At 40.8% G+C, this 24,961-nt stretch overlaps 1 protein-coding gene across 1 annotated transcript in view; it reads right to left on the bottom strand.

Moving 5' to 3' along the window:
* Positions 1–12,866: 12,866 nt before the first annotated feature.
* The window catches only part of LOC105193207, a 293,217-nt gene continuing 281,122 nt past the window's right edge, over positions 12,867–24,961 (bottom strand). The window contains 1 exon segment of the mRNA XM_039454349.1: positions 12,867–22,590. Coding sequence (XP_039310283.1) covers positions 22,372–22,590 — 219 coding nt within the window. The 3' untranslated portion in view covers positions 12,867–22,371.

Below are 24,961 nucleotides of genomic sequence, written 5' to 3'. Positions count from 1 at the left end.
CCTCGCATCGCCTGGTGGCATACGGCCCCCAGGCTGACGCTCCCGCACCTTTTCGGCCTCCTCCTTCTGCAGCATGACTCGCTCGCAGAAGGAGGAGACCGCCTTCCAGGCGCTCTCCCTGCCGACAATCTGACTAATGATGGCCGGCAGGGAGAGGTCGTTTCCAACTTCAGCCCTCAGAACTCCGCGCAGCTCTTCCCACGCTGGACACTCCTCCATCGTATGCCGCGCGGAGTCCCGGGCGGCGCCACAGTGGTGGCACTGTGTCGTCGGCTCCTTCCTTATCCTGCACAGGTACTCACCGAAGCAGCCATGCCCGGTGAGCATCTGTGTCGTCCTATAGGACAAGCCGCCAAACGGGCGGCCCACCCACTCGTCCAGGTGTGGTAGGACGGCCTCCAAGATCCGAGATCCGGCCGCCGGCGGGTTTTCGATGAGGTTCCTCTTCCATGACCTCATCACCCGCCGGCGGGCCCTCTCCCGTAGCAACACGGTGGCCCTGGGGGTAACTACCCCCCCCTCAAGGCGGATGGCTTTTGCCCTGGCGTAGGTCCACGCCAGGGCATCGGCCGTGTACTCCGCCGGGGGGAGCCCCGCCAGGGCCATGATTGCCGCGTTGGGAGCGGTGCGAAACGCGCGCGTTATCCTTCGCGCCAGCCGCCGCTGCACATCGTGCAACACCTTCTTGATGCGGCGGCTGGCCTGCGCCTCGCGGGACCACACCGGGGCTCCGTACAGAGCCCCGGACACGATCGCGAGGGCGTACGCGCGTCTAACACCCACCCTCGGACCCCGGAGGTTGGGCATCAACCCATTGAGGGCGTTCAATCTCCTGCCCAACCGCTGGGCCAGCTGGTCAAAGTGATCAGCGAAGGCCCAGCGACCGTCCAGGTGCAACCCAAGGTACTTCAGGGTTGCACCCACCTGAACACGGGTGTTGTCCACCAGGACGAAGGCCTGGGGCGGTACCCCGGAGGAGCCATCGTGAAAGAATATGGCTTCCGTCTTCTCCGGGGCCACCCTCAGGCCCAGGCCTTTTATGGCACCGACGACACAGGCCACTGCCCAGTCGCCATTGGCGACTGCTCCTCCCCAGGAGGTCCCCCCCGCCACTATGAACGTGTCGTCAGCGTAGCCGACGACGTAGCAGCGGGGGGGGGGAGGGCCGTGCGGAGCACTTTGTCGTATGCGGCGTTCCATAGCAGGGGGCCCAACACGGACCCCTGTGGAACGCCACATGACACGTCCCTCCGCTGCTGGAGTCCGTCTTTGTCGCGGAACTCCAGCTCCCTATCCCGGAAATAGTCCTGAACGATGGCGACAAGGTAGGGCGGCAGGCGAAAGTACTCGCTCAGCGCCGCCACCACCTCGGCCCAGGGGAGACTATTAAAGGCGTTGGCGATATCCAGGGATATCGCCAACGCCACCATCCCGTCCCCCGTTAGGGATTCCGAGAGGGACCGAACCTGACGTATCGCGTCGATTGTCGATCGCGCCTCTCGGAACCCGTATTGTTTGGGGGACAGTTCAGGACCATTCCGGGCCATATGCCGGATGATGCGGTTAGCGATTATTCGCTCGAAGATCTTACCCGCATCATCCAGCATACAGAGGGGCCTGTACGCGGAGGGACTCTCCGCGGGCTTGCCCTCCTTTTTAAGGAGGACAAGCCGGGCCCTCTTCCACCTCCTGGGGAAGGTACCTTCCCGGAGGCACTTCGTGTACGTGACACGAAGTGCCTCCCCTACGATAGGCGATGCCCGGGCCCAGATTTTGGCATAGATGCCATCCGGCCCGGGCGCCTTCGCTTTTTTGCCAGTTATTCGGGCGAAGGCCGCGACCATTTCGTGCCTGGACACCTCCAGTTCCTCCGACCATCCTGGGGGAGGGCCGAACTTTTCCGGGATATCCCTCCCCCGGGTGGGGAACAGTGTGTTCACCACCCTTTGGAGGAACTGGGAGTCCAGCGTCTCCGAGACTGGAGGCGCCCATGAGCGAAGCCTTTTCATCACTATACAGTATGGCCTGCCCCATGGGTCGCGGTCCAGCTCGGAGATCATATCCTCCCAGGCCGCGGCCTTGGCCCGAGCTATGGCGGTCCTCAGGGCCTTTCTGGCATCCCTGAGGACCGCCGTGGCGTTTGTCAACGCTTCCTCCATGCCCCGTCGCTTGGCGCGCGTGTGCGCCCGCCTGGCGGCCACGGTAGCTCGCCTTAGTTCGGCGAGCTCCGCGGACCACCAGTAGGCGGCGCGGCGCGCCATAGGTCTGCTGCGGGGCATGGAGGCGTCGCAGGCACGCGACATAATCTCACAGAGGCGCTCCGCCTCCTCCTCGGCTCCGAGGTCAGCTCCTCCCTCCGGCCAAGTGGAGGCGAGGAGACTGACCTCGATGGCTTCTAGGTCGAGTTTCCTCAGAACCCATCGATTCCTATCCCGGGTGCGGCGGCGTTGCTCTCGCACCTCCGTGGTGGGGGAGACCAGCTCCATGGAGATAAGTCTATGATCAGACGTCTCTCCGAGGGAACCGGTCTCCACCGTCCATCCCTGGACCCTGTTTAGGGCCTCGGGGGAGGCCCATGTCACGTCGACAATGGACTCTCCCCCGGTCCCCACGTAGGTGCTGACCCGGCCCCGGTTCAAAAGGACCAGGCCGAGCCCCGCCGCAAACTCTAAAGCAAGGCGGCCCCTCGCGTCAGTGCGGGGGGAGCCCCAGGCCACAGCGTGGGCATTGAGGTCTCCCCCCACGATGACAGGCCTTGGAGAGCGACTGAGTATGTCGCTCTCCATGCCGTCTAAGGCCGCCTCGTACTCCCCCCTGGTTAGGCTAGGGGGGAGATAGCATCCCAGGACATCGATGGGTCCGTACTCGACCATGACGAAGCCCTCGCCAGCCGATAGAGGAATCATCGGCGGAGCGCCCGGCACATGACGGCTGACCATCGCCACCTTCCCCGAGGGATCTCCAACCCAGTTGGGGTTGCCCTCTGGGATCCTATAAGGATCGACGACGATGGCCAGCCCGCCACCCCCCTCCGCCAGGCATTGCGCAAGCATGTCTTGCGCAGCCCTGGCGTGATTGAGGTTGGCCTGGAGGAGCCTAGGGGGCATTTTCGGATGTCCCCTGAGGCTCCTCCACCTCCATCTCTGTTGCGCGCGTTTCCGCGCACGCATTTCTCATGCTCCTCTCCCTTTGCGGGAGAGGGGCTTCCTCCTCGACTACCATGGGGGCCGGAGCTGTGGGCGGGGTTGGTGTTAAACTTGTGGATGACCCCGCCTCATTCCGGCCCTCGGCGTTCAGGGGTGCCCGTTGCGGCTTATTCGCCAGGCACCCCTTCGCGCCGATCCTATGCTCGGCGGGCTTGCCCGCGTCTCGGCAGACCGGGCAGCCCGCCTTGGCTGTGCAGGTCTTGGCCAAGTGGCCGAGACCCCCGCATCTGTAGCAGCAGCCGGATCTATCGATCCGGCTGCTGCACTTGGCCTGGACGTGGCCTTGGGCCAGGCACTTGTGGCACTGCAGCCCCCGAGGGGGAAGTAGCGCCACCCGGCAGCTCGACCAGCCCACCCTGATGCGGGGGGCGGCCAGAGCTGCCTTGCCAGCCTTGGCTGGGATACGTACCCAGCAGGTGCCTAGCCCGTTAGGAGCCGTTCGGATCTCCCCCACTTTGATGTCGTGGGGGGAGCATCCTCCTATGGCTCCCAAGGCCTCGGCCACCTCATTAGAGGTGACCGAGTCGTCCAGGCCGTTTAGGCGTAGCTCGACCGTCTTGCACGGTCGAGCTATCCTAACGCCATCGTTGTCGCCAAGGGCTGCCCTGATCCCCTCGGCCAGGGCGTCGGCTTTAGCGCCGTTGTCGACGCCCCTGACCTCGAGAATCAGGGCGCCCGTGATCGCTCTGCGGGGGCGCAGGTCCTCAATTCCGAGGGAGGAGAGATCAACCCTCTCCCTCGCTGTCTTGAGGATCTGCGCGTATGCTCCCGGGTCGGCACAAGTGACCGTTACGGCCGCCGTAGTCGGCGGCCTAATTTTGGTCACTTTGGCCGGACCCTGGGAGCTGACACCGCTCGGGGTTTGTCCCCCGGGTCCTCCCTGGCCACCACCATGTCCGCCCCTTTTCTTCTTCTTCTTAGAAGAAGGTTGTTGGGTGGGGTTTATTGGCGGTGCAATCGGGAGAACCCTAATCGGCCTCGCCGCCTGGGGGGCCGTCTTCGCGGCCTCCCCGGCGGCTTTGGCGGCCCTTCTCTTCACCTTTTTCGAGACCACCTCCGTCCATAACTCCAATATGGAGGGGGAGGTGGTCTCCTTCGCGGGAGCGGATTTAGCAGCCGCAGTGGCGGCTTTGCCCGCTCCTTTCTGGGGGGCGGCCCCGGACCGCTTGGCAGTCTTACCCGCGGTCGGGGGTGCCCTGGGCCTCTCTGCCACCCTGGGGGCGGGGAGAAGCCCCATCTCGATGAGGACGGCCGGGAGGACTCTTGATAGAGCCTCCTTAAGGCCGTCTTCGGTCAGGGCTTTTGCCCTCTTCTTTTCCTTACTCCCGCCCTCCCCGACCCTGGCCCATCCGGATGTCTCCAGAGAACTGGTGGGAGGGGGAAGGGCAGGGAAGGAGGAGCGGGAAGCGGGAGCTGATACCCGGTCCGCCACTTTCGACAGGGGGTTCAGCTGCTTGCTGACCCCCCGGAGCGGCGGACGGAAATACGGTTCCTTTAGAATCTCCGTGGAGACCACTACCGGCAACTTTCTGTGCCGGGTGGTCTCTGCTTTGGCGGGGGTTTCCTTGACAGGGGGTCCCTCCACGGCCGTTTCCGTGTCCATATGGGTCCCCCCGGTCAGGGCGCCTAGGACTTCGTCGTCGAGGTCCAGATCCGTCTGGACCTCGACGTCCGTTCCGCCCTCGCCGGCGGCTCGTGCCGAGAGGCCCTTTTCGAGAAGGGCAATGCGAATTCGCAATTGCCCCATCTCGGCCTCCAGGCGCTTCTCCTCCAAGGCCCACTTGGCCTTAGCCTTGGCCAGTGCCGCGCTCTCGTCTCGCTGCGCACGAGCCTCAGGGCTCTCCGCTTGCCTAGTTACAATAGTGGACAAGCCGGCCGTAAGGTCCGTGTACACACTCCATAAGTCCCTCTTGATGGGACCCTGGATGTTTGTGGACCTTTCTACCGACTTGGCCAGCATCCCAAGGCTCTGCGACATAACTGCAGCAACAGCCGCGATTGGCTGTTGCTCCAGTTCTTCGGCGCGTTCTAGGGCCCTCTCTTGGGCCTTGGCGGCTCGAGCAGAGGAGGGGTGGACTTCCGGGTCGTTAATGGCCATGTGGTCCTTTTTCACCTTCCTCGCCTTTGCTGCATCGGCCTTCTTTGCGAGGGCCTCCGCGTGTTTTGATAGCCACCAGAAGACTTCTAACTTTTATCATGATGGATCCAATCGCTAAAGTGAAAAACGAAAGACTTATATCAGACCAAAATTTTTGAGAAAAATTTTTTTTGCGAATTTCTCCAATATCTCTGTGTTCTGATAGCCCCCAGAAGAGTTCAAACTTTTATCATGATGGATCGAATTTCTAAAGTGAAAAACGATAGCGTTATATCACTCAAAGTTCGAAATACTTGAGTAAAATTTTTTTTGCGAACTTCTCCAATATTTTAGTGTTTTGATAGCAACCAGAAGTCTTCTAACTTTTATCATGATGGATCGAATCGCTAAAATGAAAAACGAAAGACTTATATCAGTCCAAAATTTTTGAGAAAAAGTTTTTTTGCGAATTTCTCCAATATTTCTGTGTTCTGATAGCCCCCAGAAGAATTTTAACTTTTTTCATGATGGATCGAATCGCTAAAGTGAAAAACAAGAGACTTATATCAGACCAAAATTTTTGAGAAAAATTTTTTTTGCGTATTTCTCCAATATCTCTGTGTTCTGATAGCCCCCAGAAGAGTTCAAACTTTTATCATGATGAATCGAATCGCTAAAGTGAAAATCAAAAGAATTATATCAGTCAAAGTTCGAAATACTTGAGTAAAATTTTTTTTGCGAATTTCTCCAATATCTCTGTGTTCTGGTAGCCCCCAGAAGAGTTCAAACATTTAACATGATGAATCGAATCGCTAAAGTGAAAAACGAAAGAGTTATATCAGTCAAAGTTCGAAATATTTGAATAAAATTTTTTTTGCGAATTTCTCCAATATTTCTTTGTTCTGAGAGCCACCAGAAGAATTTTAATTTTTTTCATGATGGATCGAATCGCCAAAGTGAAAACGAAAGACTTATATCAGACAAAAATTTTTGAGAAAAATTTTTTTTGCGAATTTCTCCAATATCTCTGTGTCCTGATAGCCCCCAGAAGAGTTCAAACTTTTATCATGATGAATCGAATCGCTAAAGTGAAAAACGAAAGATTTATATCAGACCAAAATTTTTGAGAAAAAGTTTTTTTATGAATTTCTCCAATATTTCTGTGTTCTGATAGCCCCCAGAAGAATTTTAACATTTTTCATGATTGATCGAATCGCTAAAGTGAAAAACGAAAGACTTATATCAGACAAAAATTTTTAAGAAAAATTTTTTTTGCGAATTTCTCCAATATCTCTGTGTTCTGATAGCCCCCAGAAGAGTTCAATATTTTTGATGATGGATCGAATTGCTAAAGTGAAAAACGAAAGCGTTATATCAGTCAAAGTTCGAAATACTTGAGTAAAATTTTTTTTGCGAACTTCTGCAATATTTTAGTGTTTTGATAGCAACCAGAAGTCTTCTAACTTTTATCATGATGGATCGAATCGCTAAAGTGAAAAACGAAAGACTTATATCAGTCCAAAATTTTTGAGAAAAAGTTTTTTTGCGAATTTCTCCAATATTTCTGTGTTCTGATAGTCCCCAGAAGAATTTTAACATTTTTCATGATTGATCGAATCGCTAAAGTGAAAAACGAAAGACTTATATCAGACCAAAGTTTTGAGAAAAATTTTTTTTGCGAATTTCTCCAATATCTCTGTGTTCTGATAGCCCCCAGAAGAGTTCAAACTTTTATCATGATGAATCGAATCGCTAAAGTGAAAATCGAAAGAATTATATCAGTCAAAGTTCGAAATAGTTGAGTAAAATTTTTTTTGCGAATTTCTCCAATATCTCTGTGTTCTGATAGCCCCCAGAAGAGTTCAAACTTTTATGATGATGGATCGAATTGCTAAAGTGAAAAACGAAAGACTCATTTCAGACCAAAATTTTTGAGAAAAAGTTTTTTTGCGAATTTTTCCAATATCTCTGTGTTCTGAAAGCCCCCAGAAGAGTTCAAACTTTTATCATGATGAATCGAATCGCTAAAGTGAAAAACGAAAGAATTATATCAGTCAAAGTTCGAAATATTTGAGTAAAATTTTTTTTGCGAATTTCTCCAATATTTCTGTGTTCTGATAGCCTCCAGAAGAATTTTAATTTTTTTCATGATGGATCGAATTGCTCAAGTGAAAAACGAAAGACTTTTATCAGACCAAAATGTTTGAGAAAAATTTTTTTTGCGAATTTCTCCAATATCTCTGTGTTCTGATAGCCCCCAGAAGAATTTTAACTTTTTTCATGATTGATCGAATCGCTAAAGTAAAAAACGAAAGACTTATATCAGACCAAAATTTTTGAGAAAAACTTTTTTTGCGAATTTCTCCAATATCTCTGTGTTCTGATAGCCCCCAAAAGAGTTCAAACTTTTATCATGATGAATCGAATCGTTAAAGTGAAAAACGAAAGAGTTATATCAGTCAAAGTTCGAAATATTTGAGTAAAATTTTTTTTGGGAACTACTCCAATATTTTTGTGTTTTGATAGACCCAGAAGGGTTCTAACTTTTATCATGATGGATCGAATCGCTAAAGTGAAAAACGAAAGACTCATATCAGACCAAAATTTTTGAGAAAAAATTTTTTTGCGAATTTTTCCAATATCTCTGTGTTCTGAAAGCCCCCAGAAGAGTTCAAACTTTTATGATGATGGATCGAATTGCTAAAGTGAAAAACGAAAGACTCATATCAGACCAAAATTTTTGAGAAAAAGTTTTTTTGCGAATTTCTCCAATATTTCTGTGTTCTGATAGCCCCCAGAAGAATTTTAATTTTTTTCATGATGGATCGAATCGCTAAAGTGAAAAATGAAAGACTTATATCAGACCAAAATTTTTGAGAAAAATTTTTTTTGCGAATTTCTCCAATATCTCTGTGTTCTGATAGCCCCCAGAAGAGTTCAAACTTTTATCATGATGAATCGAATCGTTAAAGTGAAAAACGAAACAGTTATATCAGTCAAAGTTCGAAATATTTGAATAAAATTTTTTTTGCGTATTTCTCCAATATCTCTTTGTTCTGATAGCCCCCAGAAGAGTTCAAACATTTATCATGATGAATCGAATCGCTAAAGTGAAAAACGAAAGAATTATATCAGTCAAAGTTCGAAATATTTGAGTAAAATTTTTTTTGCGAACTTCTCCAATATTTTTGTGTTTTGATAGCCACCAGAAGACTTCTAACTTTTATCACGATGGATCGAATCGATAAAGTGAAAAACGAAAGACTTATATCAGACCAAAATTTTTGAGAAAAAGTTTTTTTGCGAATTTCTCCAATATTTCTGTGTTCTGATAGCCCCCAGAAGAATTTTAATTTTTTTCATGATGGATCGAATCGCTAAAGTGAAAAATGAAAGACTTATATCAGACCAAAATTTTTGAGAAAAATTTTTTTTGCGAATTTCTCCAATATCTCTGTGTTCTGATAGCCCCCAGAAGAGTTCAAACTTTTATGATGATGGATCGAATTGCTATAGTGAAAAATGAAAGACTCATATCAGACCAAAATTTTTGAGAAAAAGTTATTTTGCGAATTTTTCCAATATCTCTGTGTTCTGAAAGCCCCCAGTAGAGTTCAAACTTTTATCATGATGAATCGAATCGCTAAAGTGAAAAAGAAAAGAATTGTATCAGTCAAATTTCGAAATATTTGAGTAAAATTTTTTTTGCGAATTTCTCCAATATCTCTGTGTTCTGATAGCCCCCAGAAGACTTCTAACTTTTATCATGATGGATCGAATCGCTAAAGTGAAAAACGAAAGGCTTATATGCGATCGAAATTTTTGAGAAAAAGTTTTTTGCGAATTTCTCCAATATTTCTGTGTTCTGATAGCCCCCAGAAGAATTTTAACTTTTTTCATGATGGATCGAATTGCTAAAGTGAAAAACGAAAGACTTTTATCAGACCAAAGTTTTTGAGAAAAATTTTTTTTGCGAATTTCTCCAATATCTCTGTGTTCTGAAAGCCCCCAGAAGAGTTCAAACTTTTATCATGATGAATCGAATCGCTAAATTGAAAAACGAAAGAGTTATATCAGTCAAAGTTCGAAATATTTGAGTAAAATTTTTTTTGCGAACTTCTCCAATATTTTTGTGTTTTGATAGCCCCCAGAAGGGTTCTAACTTTTATCATGATGGATCGAATCGCTAAATTGAAAAACGAAAGCGTTATATCAGTCAAAGGTCGAAACATTTGAGTAAAATTTTTTTTGCGAATTTCTCCAATATTTCTGTGTTCTGACAGCCCCCAGAAGAATTTTAATTTTTTTCATGATGGATCGAATCGCTAAAGTGAAAAACGAAAGACTTATATCAGACCAAAATTTTTGAGAAAAATTTTTGTTGCGAATTTCTCCAATATCTCTGTGTTCTGACAGCCCCAAGTAGAGTTCAAATTTTTATCATGATGATTCGAATTTCTAAAGTGAAAAACGAAAGAATTATATTAGTCAAAGTTCGAAATATTTGAGTAAAACTTTTTTTGCGAATTTCTCCAATATCTCTGTGTTCTGATAGCCCCCAGAAGACTTCTAATTTTTATCATGATGGATCGAATCGCTAAAGTGAAAAACGAAAGACTTATATCAGACCAAAATTTTTGAGAAAAATTTTTTTTGCGAATTTCTCCAATATCTCTGTGTTCTGACAGCCCCAAGTAGAGTTCAAATTTTTATCATGATGATTCGAATTTCTAAAGTGAAAAACGAAAGAATTATATTAGTCAAAGTTCGAAATATTTGAGTAAAACTTTTTTTGCGAATTTCTCCAATATCTCTGTGTTCTGATAGCCCCCAGAAGACTTCTAATTTTTATCATGATGGATCGAATCGCTAAAGTGAAAAACGAAAGACTTATATCAGACCAAAATTTTTGAGAAAAAGTTTTTTTGCGAATTTCTCCAATATCTCTGTATTCTGATAGCCCGCAGAAGAGTTTCATCATTTCAGAGAAATCATCAAGAAAAATTCATCATTTTTGTTCAAGTTTTTTGCAAAAAATTGACCAAAATTGGACTATGTCAGAAGTGAATTTTTTCCAAGTTTTTTTTAATTTTGCAGAAATTTAGTGGACTATCTCCTCACCGTTAACAGCAATCCCATTATTGTCATCATTGCCATCATTATCACTAATGCCACTATTGCCATCATTCCCACTATTGCCATCATTTCCATCATTGCCATTTCCATTGCCGTCATTGTCACCATAGCATTCATTACATTATATCCATCCCATTGCCATTACATTTCCATTATTTCCACAATTCCCATCATTGCCAGCAGTCCCATTATTGCCATCATTGCATTCATTTCAATATTGCCATTCCATTGCCATCATTTTCATCATTGCATTTTCTTTGCTACCATTTCCATCATTACTATTAATGCCATCATTGCAATAATTGTTATAATTGCCGTCATTGTCACTTTTATTATTTCCATTTTTGCCATTCCATTACCATTATTACACCATCATTGCATTTATTCCATTACTGTCATTGTCACAAATACCACCATTTCCGCCACTGCTATCATTGCCATTTAATTAATATAATTTCCATCATTGCATTCTTTCCATAATTGCATTCTTTCCATCAATGCCATCCAATGGGATGGCCTATTTTTCATCTTTTCCATCATGGTCATTATTGTCATCGTTGCCATCATTGTCATCCCATTTTCATCATTGCCATTATTATTACGCCATTGCCGCCACTGCCGACATTGCCACCATTTTTATTATTGCCATCATTGCCATTTTTTTGATAACATTTCCATCATTGCATTCATTTCATTATGCGATTCTATTTCCATATTGCCATCCCATTGCCATCATTAACATCGAGAACATTGTCATAATTGCCATCATTTCCACCATTGCCGTCATTGCCGTCAGGCTATATATATTGTCATTGTCATCATTTCCATTATTGCCATTCCATTAACATCATTGCATTCATTCCAATATTTCCATCCCATTGCCATCCCATTTCCATCATTTCCACAATTGCCATCGATTAATATCGAGAAGAATTTGATTAAAATCCGTTACTTTACTGATTAACACTTTAATACCTTATATCGTATATTATTATATAATTCTTTATTAATTTTTTTTTGTAAAGTTTTGATTAATCTTTACGTGATATTTCGTAAAAACTGTTGAAAGGTTGTATTAAAATCAGATCAATAATCTTCACGTTTGTAAGTTAGAGAATAAAAATAATACTCAAGTATCCATATATTTCATTGATTTTTATTACATTATTATTATTATTATTATGATTATTATTATTTATTGTGCCATATTAATCGCGCGTATTGTCATTTGTAAATCATGCGTATGCATGTATATGCCATTGTAACATAATAAAAAAAGAGCGGGCGCTTTCTAGTCTCTCTACGTCCCTGCGCAGAAAACGTCCGAAATCCTCTTTCTGAATTTTACGGCCTAAACGTAGCACGAAAAACGTGAGGGTCGAGAGGGGAGTGAAGAGGAGGGTATCCATAGAGATAACATCACCGCTTGCTCCATGTCTATCACCGCGATGCTTTCTCTCTCTAACTGAAGGCCTAAACAATTAAAGGACAATCACGTTAAAAGAGAAAGAGAGAAAGAGAGAAAAAGAGAGAGAGAGAGAGAGAGAGAGAGAAAGAGAGAGAGTTGCGTCAAGATTTAAAAAAATTAAAAAAGCTAATTTTTTCAAAAGCATAATTTGAAGACATTTAAATAATAAAGAATTATGTAAAAATAAAAAGATGGTATATTTATTCGTGGAAAGACATTTATTTCTTCTTCATCATATGATGCGATGTTAATTACAATTATTTTTTAAGTACTGCGTAAAATGAATGTTTCTTTATTAAAGAACCAAATTTTCTCTGTTACTATTAAACATCTTTTTTAAGTAAAAATATGATTGTGCAAAATATGGGCATAAACGTATTGATATGTATTAATATCAATGTTAATGTAAATAATTCAGACTATAATAAATAAAAAATTACGCGAAAGTAGACGTAATTAATCATTTGTGCACATTCTCGACCCCTGTTCTGGATGCAACATACGCGATACGCATCAGATTTTATTTGCAGCAAAATGGATGTTAGCACGGACAACAACCTACATCCATTTCTCGAGAGATGGATGTGGGTTGTTGTCCGTGCTAACATCCACACTGTTTTAACAGCGGGTTGCAAAATGGATGTGACACGTAGTTCCCATTCTGACCAGAATAGATGTGCGTCACTAGTGTACAGGAGTTTCGAAGCGTTATAGGAAAAAGGCCGCCGTATAGGAAAGTGGCCGCTCTCAGGTTCCTCTCTGTCTTTATGTACAGATTAATCAATAACATTTTAAGTTTTTAAAATTTACTTTTATCAAACATATATGTAAATACAAAAAATATATATTTTGCGTAATTAAATAAAACAGCTAATATAATATAAATGAAATCATATTCAAAGAATAAAAGTATAAATAAAGGGCATTGCTTAAATTGAATAAAAGGAGATGATTGGCTGTATAAATAAACGACAACAGCTCCAGTGGACAGGATTTTCCTGCGTATTTATATCAGATCATACATTATCTCCAAGATAGTCCTTGGAAGCTGCGCATCACCGCGCGATCGAGCCGCTTCGCGAGCTCTCGTTTGTGTTTCCTGTCGCAAGAAAAAGCGTCGAAAAAACTGAATCTACGCAAAACCAGAATAGAAATCCGGATATTGGCTGGCCTTTTCTATGAGGCCTTGATATGTTTAATTGGAACCATCTTTATCCTCGGCTTCGAGCGGTGAAAATCAACATTTAACTTCTTGCGCCTTCTAATTGTCATAGATGTCCTGTTGATAAAAAAACGTCTCAATCCTCAAATTAAAACGTAATGTACATTTACTTTCTATGTTTAATCAAGCAAGTTTGTTTTATAATTTAAATTTGCACTGGTAGTAATTTATTATATAATTTAAAATAATGTGGGTAATTGAGGGCGCAAAAAGTTTATTAATTCCAATAATTAATAAGTAACCAAGTAGCTATTATAATTTCGGCGATTCATTTGTCTTCGTGTGTCATTTGTCGCAAAATGTTTGAAACAATGGTACAATCGATTCTTCGCAGGTCTTCGTACATCGCAGTTGCTTAATAATTAATTAAAAGTTAATTAATACATTTTAACATCTCATAATAAGAATCTAATATTACTTATTACAACGCGAATCTCGAAGCACGAGGCTGGAAGAGGGTGACGGATCGTTGGACATAATTGACGATTAAAGATTATTCTATTTGTTTGTATTATAAAGCTGCAAAACTTTAAGCCTTTATGCATCCAAGTAACATCACTAGAAATTTAAGTAAATATTTAAAAATTTTGTATCACTAATACATGATTGTAAATGTTAAGTGCTTTTATGAGGCTGGAAGAAATATCTTCCAAGAAGTTTACCATGATTCTTTTAGACTTTATTAAAATACGCAGAGATAATCTTCCTTTTATTAACTCTTTCCAATTTGTTTAATCAAGATCAAGATGTGATATGTATCTGAAAATTTGATATTTTAATTAAATTTGTACTTTCTAAATTGTTTAATATGGTTAATAATACGTTTTATATAATTGATATTGATGCATATGGCTTAAAGATGCACACAGTGAAAGTTCTGTAATTTAGTATATTTGCAATAATATATTTAGTAATACTTATTGTAAATTATTTTATACGTATTGCATTTGTGTGTCTGTGACGTATCTTTTTCTTTTTTTTTTTTAATTGTATGATATTTTTCAATGGCGCTACATCGAGTAACAAAGTCATTCTATGAAAGTTCAATACATAACGCCACTTTTAGAATGTTATAACAATAAATAGTAAACATTTGTTTTTATGTATTAAAAAAATTACCTTTGTAAAACTTTCTCTTTCCTTCTATCGAGGCGTTCCTCCTTTGTCTTCATTACAGAACTCACGATGCTTTTTCGATCATTTTAACAAACTCGTCATCAGTTATTACAATCATGTTAAGCCTCGGAAATCTCGTGTAACTGGAGTTGTAAAATTCCTAAATTTTAAAACCACTTTGTGGTATTATAACAATTTCTAAAATCTCGGCTTCGCTCCTTCAAGCGAATGGAGAAAGATTTCTATTTAATTAAGGACGTTTCTTCATTAATCTAATGGTAAATACACGATGTATAAATACTTAGAGAAACACGATACGCACAGCTCAAGCGTAGTTCCGTAAATTAATGATATTTGACTCTCTCGAATCGATTTACGTAATTCAAACATTTTCGATTGTATTTGCGCTTGAACTGTTGCATCGAATTACTCTCTGCGTGCATTTATCTTCGAAGATAATTAATCAGATTGCGACAACTGACGAGAAATTGCGGAGCATCTTGTAAATGAGCGCAAATTCTCACAAAAAGTTTTGTTAAGTTCGATCAATTCGATTTATTGGTAATCGCGCGGTTCGCAACAGTCCACGTACAATGGATACGTGATACGCAAGGAAGTTAGAATTCATACAAGTCGTACGAAGACCCACGTCCGCAGCTTGTTTGGAAGAATTAGTACCGCGAAGAGAAGTTACTTTACACTCACGATATTACTTTGCTAAGGAGTTCAGTTGAGAGAAGGTCGTATTCTGCCGTAAATGAGAGATCAGTCAATATTCACTGCATATAACAAACTGAAATGCTCGAGAAACGTCGTGGAACGTAGAACAATCAGTAATGAAATTTTCGATACAAGGTGAAGCAATACTGATTTCACTAACAACAATTAAGTAACAATATAATTTTTAGCGAGTTAAAGCTGTATTAGCGAGATTCTTTGTAGCCTGAAAAGTTTCAAAGTTTCGAATTTTGTAATTTACATTAGACACAGCTATTTCTTTACATCCTCACCAGCAATGAGTTTACCAACAAATTTATCTCATTCAACAAAACAAGATCATAGATAGCAACTAGATCTTAATGCCTGTAAAACTAAACGTGTCGCATCGTCTTGTAAGCTTAGTAATCAAGCAAAATGTAATATAAACTTTATGCTGGAGCAAGAGACGGCCAAGTTCGAGGAACATGAGGAAGTTTAACCAACTCTCTCAAGTGAGATCGTCGCATCAGTCACATCGTCACAAAGTAACATCGCGGTCACAAAGCAAGCTCTTTACAGTAACGTCATGCCCTCCGACGCATCGGCTACACACACTCATACACCCACACATGTGCGCGATCTCGCATGCATGCGTAATTATTGCATTGCCCTCGCGTCGCTTTTTACAGTTAAGCAGTCACCCTCACGCGTTCGCACGAAGCACGGAAATTAGTAAGGCTAATGTGGAAAAAGATTAAAAGCGCGTAGAGATAAAAAAAAATTATTTGAAATTAAATGAAAAATTATTTTGAATGAAGATGAAAGATTTATTATACGTTTTGATTAAGAAGAAAAATTTCCATTTTGGAAATGTGAATTATGCTAACGGAATCCTCGATGTTCATTTATAATTTTTTTACTAAATTGTTTCAGGATTCAATCACAACATGATAAAATGTAGCAGAATAGCTTTTTCTCTCTCTTTCTCTTTCTTCCTTTCTCTTTTTCTCTGATGTGTTTCGTTATAATAGTGAGATCTATAGAAATGATTCTCCAGCAAGGTAGATATCATCATCATCATCGTTGACCGTCGCAAATTCTCCACGTACACGTGTATCTAATGTGCAATACGTTACCGAGAGTAATTAGGCCGCGTGCAGGCCCGACTTTGGCGTCGGATATTTGATTATCTGATTTAACTGGACCGTATGAGATGGCCACGAATAGATACACGCACAGCGTTTAGCGTATATTAATGATGATTACACGCATACGTTTCTGTAAGATTCAAATGTTTGTGGAGAAAAAACAAAATGTTACAAAATATCATTCTTAACGGAATATCTGCAAAAAATTGTGCAGATGTTTGTAGCAAGATTTGTTTTGCAGAAAAATATAAAAAAGGAAGATAAAATTAAAATGTGCAAGAATGAGAGAAAGACAGAATTTTAATGAAAGAGAGAGAGAGAGTAAACAGGAAAGCGTAATATAAAAAAAAACATAACTTGCCAACATAAAATTTGATATACATTATAATGAAATATATAATACTAACTTTGTATACAAAATTGTCTCATAGTAAAATAGAATTTGTTTTCAATTGTGCAACCGTGCTTCGTGGAGAAAAATTGCATCCGTCGAATGCAGCAGTATTAAAGCTACTCGCCCTCTTAGCGAACAGTGCGTCAAAAGTACCTTGCCAGTGAGTAGTAATTGAGCGTAATGGTTTTTATCGGTTGATTCGTGCGTCTATAACCGACGATCTAGGATCGTCTAGGGGGCATTATTTCCGCGCAATTATTTACATTCCGAGTGCAGCGAGCGCAAACTTCGGGCAAGCCCCGTCGTTACCCCACTTTTGGGACACCACGTCGATCAAGATCGAATGTAGGGCTCTCAAAGAATGACGAGCGCAATGTTCAAGTGAAAATACCGGGACGATTACGAATGCATTGTTTAATTAATTATTAATTAAAATATAGATACGATTAAATGCGTGGAATTAATTGATGTGACATTTCCATAGAATATCATTAGTGAAAATACACAATTAAAATACGACGAATTAATATGGGCATTAAATTAACGAAATCATAATTCGGAGTAATAAAATATGCAATTTGCATTTCTACCAAATGTCATATTAAACTAACTGAATCGAATTCCCGTTAAATTCTTTATGCGCGCATTATAATCGCGCATGCATCTTAATTAGGTTTATATGTGTAATGTAAAAATTAATGGCCAAAGTTCGAGATTCTCCATTTAATCGATACGTACAACGTATTGTATTTTTTGCGCTGTAAATCGACAGAAGGCCCCTCAACCTTGATCCACGCTTCTTGCGAGATTTTCGCGTTTGGTCCACGTCTTCGAGATCGATCGAGTTCATTGAGAGGGTTTCGCTTTTCAATCGATCGTCCCCGAAGAACCGATTTCGCTGCCATTGAAACTATTAGCCTCGCCGCTTTCTAACTAATCAACATATATTATATCCTGACTACATGCGCGTATGTATAACGTGTACATTAACATCTTCCGTTCCTTTGAGCGACGTGCCCGCGATTCATAAATTTTATACATTATTGCTTTACCACGTCGCGCACGCACAATCCGCCTCGCGCTGTTTCTCGTTTCTGATTGTTCGCAATGGTTTTAATTTAATTAAATTGTCATTATTTAATGTAGGATCCTTTTTTTCTAATTCATTAAATAATACTTACTAATTAAAATTAACCAACGTGTCGAGAAGAGACACGTCAGTGCTGTCGTGCAGCACCACAATAAATTCGATTTCATTCTCATTTTTTCTTGAATAATACTTTTGCTATACATCGGATAATAATTTTCATCTGCTCTGTGTGCGTATTGCTCGTAAAATAAAGTTTGTAAGTTATTTAAAGATATGGTTATTAAAAAATTAACGCGTAACTTTTAGATAAAAGTTTGTGCAAAAAAATTTTTTTAAGGCTATATGCATGATAAGATATATCTAGTTCGGTCAAAAATTAAATGAAATTAATCAGAGAGAGTAATTACACCCGATTACAATTTTTGCTGCGTAGCAAGAGCTCGGAAATAATGAAATTACGGTACACATAATAGTGCGAATTAAATTATAATGCGAAGTAATTACTGTTAAAACCGAGATTATAAAAGAACGAATTGATATTTACGCCCGATATTCACGCGATTACAATCGCTTTATATAAATCACTGCGGTAATAGTATAATTTATATTATTACTGAACGTAATATAATATAATTCACTGGGAAGAGCGCGGGGAACGATTGGCACGCACAAACGTACTCTCGTGTTTCGCACGCAGGACTCACACGCACACAAGGCGGTAGTTACACTCGCGCCTAGATCGACGAATGCCTAATTGAATTACCGTATTACAACTTGTCTTCTAATTCGCACTTGTCGTCCATGTACAAACAATATAGCAGCCAGCACGCGCTGGCTGTCCGCCTTTATCTCGCATTAGCTATATTTATATTTATATTTATATTTATATATTTATTTATATATGTATATGCACTTACATAACGTATATTTATAGAGTATATCGTATGCATAGAAGGGCTCTATTTATTTGCCGTATTGTTCCTGCCGCTGCATTGTCTAGCGAGTTTTCGTTAGTTAACTCCGACAGCTCTCTCGGATTCGCCTGAAGCTTTAGCGCAATTATAATCCTCAAGATCCCTCCCAGCGGATTCTCGTCACTTTATTCGGCTAGCGGGAGTCACAAGGATAACAAAAGTTCTCGTAGTAATCGTTACATTCGCGTCTCCATCAATGGTTGTTCGTATAATCAACTTTCAGGAATTAATTTTCCCGCTTATCGATTACTTCAGCTTCGATAACGAGAGCAAAGCGAAAGGAGTAATTAATGGACAAATTAAAATTTTAAAGAACTTAAAATCAATGAAAAAAATTATAAATATTTTAAAATGTGCGATTGAAGAAAATGGAATAAAAAATTTCATAGATAATATTTTCATCGCATTTTGAGTTGAGCGCTTGGCTACAAGTGAAGAATAAAATAAAAACAAATTTAACGAAAAATTTATGTAAATATTTAAACACAAGCTATATACGAGATATACGTGAACACAATTTATCCATAATAACTTTTTATTTGTAGACTAATTAAAAGGTAAAGAGTTAAATTATAATTGACATTTTATCGTCAAATATATATTCAGCTAAAATCTACATTTGGGATTTATGATAATTAAATCTCGACGCATTTGAAATTGTATTAAATTATAAATAATTAAGACACTTCCGCTCGAAATAAATCCATGACGGAAAATTATTGAGATTCGATGGCAACAAAAACAAGATTCGTCTTCGATCCTTAAAACACCGAGCTCGTAGCGTTCTAGTATCGTTTGGAAAAGATGGGTGGAGTAGTGACGAGTCGGTCGCAGCTAGGGATAATTATCGGAATCCCGAGGGTTATTAATCGCCGGTATCGAGATTATGATCGAGCCAGCGGGAGGACTTCTCCGGCTGCTGAATAATTCCAGCTCGTGAATTTCTGAGTAATTTGTAAATGTCAAGCGTTCGGCCGCCGTTTACAAGTTTTCCGCTTCGTATCCCCCTCTCGTCTTCCGGGCTGACAAATCGACCGTTTATACAGGGTGCCTCCCACAGTCACGAACTATTGACATTGCGCACCGTAATTACGGAGACGCGATGCGAGGTGCCGCGCCATTTCGCATTGATATGCGCCGCCCTTATCGGCGCCATCGGCTAATAAAATAATCGATGACACGAATGTATGATAGAGATAAAGAAACGATCGAAGAGAAAAGTACGCTCATATTGTAATTTACGATCTAACGAGGAGACACATTGCCACCTTCTTGTTACAAATAAAAAAATAAATGTGTAAAAGGTTTGATTAATGATGTGATTCTTGCGTAATGAGTTGAAAATTCGATTGTCGGGATCTGCGTTGGTTCCTCTAAATCTATACTTGTGATATTAAGGCGTTATTATCTAGCACAAGTTCTGAGGCCATTTTTTTCTTTATTTAGCGAAAATTTGATTGGACGTCTCTCTTGCCTCTCTCTCTTTCTCTAGGACTCTTAGATTTTCTAAGGCACCCCGTACATTTCTAAGGTGATTGGATATTTACAACTTGAATATATACAATTTGAAAATGAGGAAAATAAAGAGGAAAAGCTAGAGAATTCGGGGACCATTTGTTGAAATCGACTCCGGGATACTTCGTATACATCGGCGCGACTTGAAACTTGAAAACGAGCGGGCCACGATCAATTTTCTCGCTCGATCGCATTTCCAGGCTACCTCTATTACACCATTTTTTTTCTGTTTACGTCGCTATTAACAATCTACATTTATCTACACATTCGAGCCTCGCGCGACACGTCGTATAGACGCATGTGCTTTAGGTTTAGATTTCAACTTTAACAAACACCTAATGGTCCAGTACGGGAGGAGGTTTGCGTTGCTTGGCCGTTAATTATACAGTAGATTAGTGCTTAGCCATTTATACAGACTGCCTCTCGCGTTACGGTCGATTTATTATACACGTGTCGTACTCTCGTTCCGAACGATCGCGAATCGCGTCCACCGCTTTCTGCCCTTCCATCTCGATCTTTCGCAATCGAGTCTACATTTTATTTCTCAATTTCACGGGATGCCTCTTGAGGCCAACTTCGAAAAAGTGCAACTTTTAACGTTTCTTTTTTTAATATCTTTATTTTTTTCTCAATTAAAATTTTGTCATGGTTACTGCTCTGTCGCATCGAAAGCGCGAATTAATGCGAATTGTTCCATTAGACTAACAATTGTAATATAATATTAACAATAATATAATTGTGCGAAGAGTTTCAACGTTTAAAAATAAAACACTTCAAGTGTATATATGTAATATTTTTATTCAACAATTTGCAACAAAATGTTCCTATCTATTCACGGACTTTACGTTAATCATCCGCTTTTCTAAGTAATGATTGTAATCTTGTCTGCCAATTGGGCATTGAGAAAATTTATTTTATATATATGTGTGTGTATATATATATATATATATATATATATATATATATATATATGCATATATATATATATATATATATATAATTTTTATATATATATATATATATATATATATATAATTTATATATATATTAGTTAATCTCATTAGAAAACGCAAAAATCTCGATTACTCATTTTTTCAATATTTTCTAATTTTTATATATTGTTAATTATATTCTCTCTCAATCACTCGCCCGTAAATTGTCATGCAATCAAACATCATCAGTACCGCGTACGATCGTTAACGATCAACTTGCGATGCAACTCGTGTCCAAGTTACGTCGGTTGCATGTCGATCGCGCAACAGTCTCGTCGCAAGACACTTTTGACGGCGGAATTATCGAGCGCGTAAAACAAAAGCACAAATTGGCCGACGATTTCTACTTGATTTCGCGCATTTGACAAATGTATTTCATGTCAATCTCGTATCCGCATCAAGCTCGACCTCAAAGCGGCGTCGATCGTCCAGGGCATCATCGATCATCCGTCACTAACCTTTCGAGTGCACCGAGTAGTGCAATAGCACTGTTTCTCTGTAGAAGGTATTATTACAGTGCAGTATCTTCAGTCAGGCATAGCTATCATGTCCATGGTGTATATTAGAATCTATAAATGCTTTAAAAATATTGGAACGTGCAATGAATATTTTGTTAAAGTGGATATGAGATTGCTATTTTCTCTGATATGTGTTCTGAGAAGAAAACTTGGTAATCACGAAATCGGCAGTTTTAGTGCAGTTTAAACGAGTGCTATAATTTTCATGAGTACCCTAACAATCGTTATATTTGCTGCAAAACATAATCAGTCAAATAAAAACTATATCTACGTATAATATACGAAATTTATGGAATGTGCGAGCACATTTCTTTTTGTCCAGAATTGCATTAAAAAAAAAAAAAGTTTGTTATAATATTAATTTAATTAACATTATAGTTAGTTACACAATCATTGCACGTTCCAAGAATAAATCTTTGAATCGTATGAGCTGAGACGGTCGAAGAGTTAAGGACAAGGCTCGAGGACGCTCTGTCGAGATGCAGTGTAACAAAAATACCATTAAATATCAATATATATTTAATAATATCTTCAACGGTGCGGTGAGCGATCCGCGATCGGCGGGAATGTATGAGGGATCGCTGTGCGGATCCGCCGATCGATCCCTGCGATCTGTCGATCCGCATGGCGATCGAGGGGAAGGCGGGAGGATTTCTTCCCTTCGTTGATCTGTGCCCTTCAAGGCCACGACGAGTCCTCTTTCGTCCAGGCGGATCCCGTTGTCGGAACCGCCGCTACCACGTGCACGCGACACGTGGCGATCCTCCGCGAGGGGGACACTCGATACAGATTCTTCGTAATATCTTGGTGTCCCTGTCACGAACCAAAGAGACACGTCGACCCGAACAGGCCGATTGCGAACAGAACGATAAGGAGCGCCGACGACGACCTGGAGATCGCCGCCTCGCTGCTGTACGGCATCTTCACCTCAACCTCAGCCATCTTGAAGATCGAAAGCAACGGATGCGTGTGCACCTCGTGGTGCTTATTGTTGATCTTGTCGCTGAGATCTTGCATCATCGACGCGCACTCCTCCTGTAAATCGAGCATTTCGATTAGCACGTTTAGTTCAAAACTCTCAACTCAAAATAGATTTTATTTCAACGAAAACTCGGTGTGACGTTTGTCTGATTATTTTGAATCTCATATCTGATCCTATTTTTGTTCGATTTTTAACGTTCTAGCATAATTTTGAATGGATTCTCGAATTTACAGATCTGTTATTTTGAATTTCTATTTTCACAGAAATATTTTTCATATAATTTTATTTCAAAAGTTATTTTTATTTTGCATAAATATTGTAAATAAAAAAATTATGTGCACTATTATTTTTTCCAGTAGTTTTATTTATATTTGTATAGTTTTGTATTGTTCGTAATTATATAGCAAAACATTAAAATATTGCGGAAAAAAAATAAATCTATTGGAACTAATAAAATTTTTATTTAAAGTCACGATTTATTTCGACTGAAAAATTCGTGGAACAACAATATAGACTTGGTAAACTCTGGATCGTCTCTAATGACCAGAATAAATCCTTTGCAAAAGTATAATCTCCGCGAAAGCACGCACATTTTCCGTTTCTACTATCAATAGTTGTTCCGCCTGAATTCGAGTTTTCTCTCGAATACGACTTAACGACGTCGAATGTAACCCCCTCCCCCATTATTCTGTACCTCTTTCCAGACAGAATTCGGCATCGATTTCCATTTTCAACCCTCCCCCACTACCCATCCGCGCTACGCGCAGTCCTTGTTCCTCGTCCCCAAAATTACCCTCGGTTCGTTGAATCTTTAATTTCCGGCGTAGGAGTCCGCGAGGTTGGAGAGCGATTTTTGGTGATATCTTTCTGGTGCGCCACGTGGCCCGACCAGATTTCTCAACACCGGCGTTTCATTCGCTCGTTTCGTGCCGGGCGAGGTTTTCAATGAGATTAAATTCCGCGTGGAAGCTGGAATCTTGCGCGAATAACTTCGCTGTGACGAGCCGTAGCTGTAGCTTCCAGCATGGAATGAAACTTTCGACGAGTTCGACCATGATATCTTTGGTGCACGGAAAAAGGGCGCGCGAGCCGTCTAATTTGAGATATGTCTACGAGTAATGCAAAAGTGTACTCTTGTAAAATTAAATTTATTGTATGTCGCGTAACAATGCAATCTACGATCCTAATAGCTTTGTGACACAGAACGTATACAATTTCTGCGCGTTGGGAAAGATCCAACTTATTGTTAGATTTTTCATAATTGCGAATGATATAATAAGGGGAGAAGGTGATATTAAACCATTTTTACATTTTATACAACTTTGTTAATAATCAATATTTTAAATTAAAAATTTAACAATTATATTCATCAATGTGTCGTTTAATTGATTCCAGACTTAAAGTAATAAAGTATATATTACTTAAGATGTTATTTATAAAAATGCGACAACACTGCATAATGGGTCAAAGAAAAACAGGTAGTATGTTCTTCTCTCACAAAAATACAATAAATTTTAAATACCAATTTTGTTTTATTTTAAAAAAACGTTATGTTATAAAATTATATATTTCTTTTTATTACGATCTAAGGCTCATAGTGCCATCTTTCCCTCTATTAACATTTATCAGATGATAAATTTACTACTTTAGATTATCCAGTTGGTACTTTTATCTTTTTTTTTCAAGATAATGCATTTTATTTTAATACTTGATACATGAGACAGTAAAGATATCTGATCTTGAAACAATGTTGCGTTATACTCGCGCATTCGATAATTAACCTACAACTCGCGTGAGAAACTCGGGTCGGCAATTAGCACCAGCCAATACGTAAAATGAATTATCGCGCTGGGCTTTTGTCCAGCCATGCTTGGATCATTACTGCTTCGCGCAGTTTCATTTAATTAGCCTAAAAACCCAGGCACAGATACGCACACATACACACGGCGTGTTTCGCATCTTCTTTCATCTATGGATTACATTTATTTTACAGTCAAGCATAATTACTGTAAATTTAGATATCTACAATAGCGGATACGTCACACAGAATTAAAAAGGAAAGAATTGAATAAATTCATATGTAGCTCGAATGAAACGAAAATCACAAAAGTAGCTTTCACGCAAATCTGACCATTTTCTACGGAGCTGTCTGTCATATTAAAAATATCATAATTTAAAATAATAAATAGGACGAGAAATATTATATAAATGAAAGGAGGTGTATTTTTCCTCCAAACGGAGTAATTGAGTTTATAGTTTAAAATAATAATACTTAGCTTTCTTTAGATGTTCAATTTCAAACGGACGAGTTTATTATTTAAAAGTTCGGCTTTGCATAATTCGTGCATTAAATGGAGTAGACGAGTACGTGAAAGTCGCTGGTTACTTGCTCCACTTTTTGCTGTATCATCATAATTTTGTTAC

The sequence above is a fragment of the Solenopsis invicta genome, chromosome 10 (assembly GCF_016802725.1).
Source record: "Solenopsis invicta isolate M01_SB chromosome 10, UNIL_Sinv_3.0, whole genome shotgun sequence".
Classification (NCBI taxonomy): domain Eukaryota; kingdom Metazoa; phylum Arthropoda; class Insecta; order Hymenoptera; family Formicidae; genus Solenopsis; species Solenopsis invicta.
Note: the sequence above shows the minus strand (reverse complement) of the source record. Positions and strands in the feature narration are given on the sequence as shown.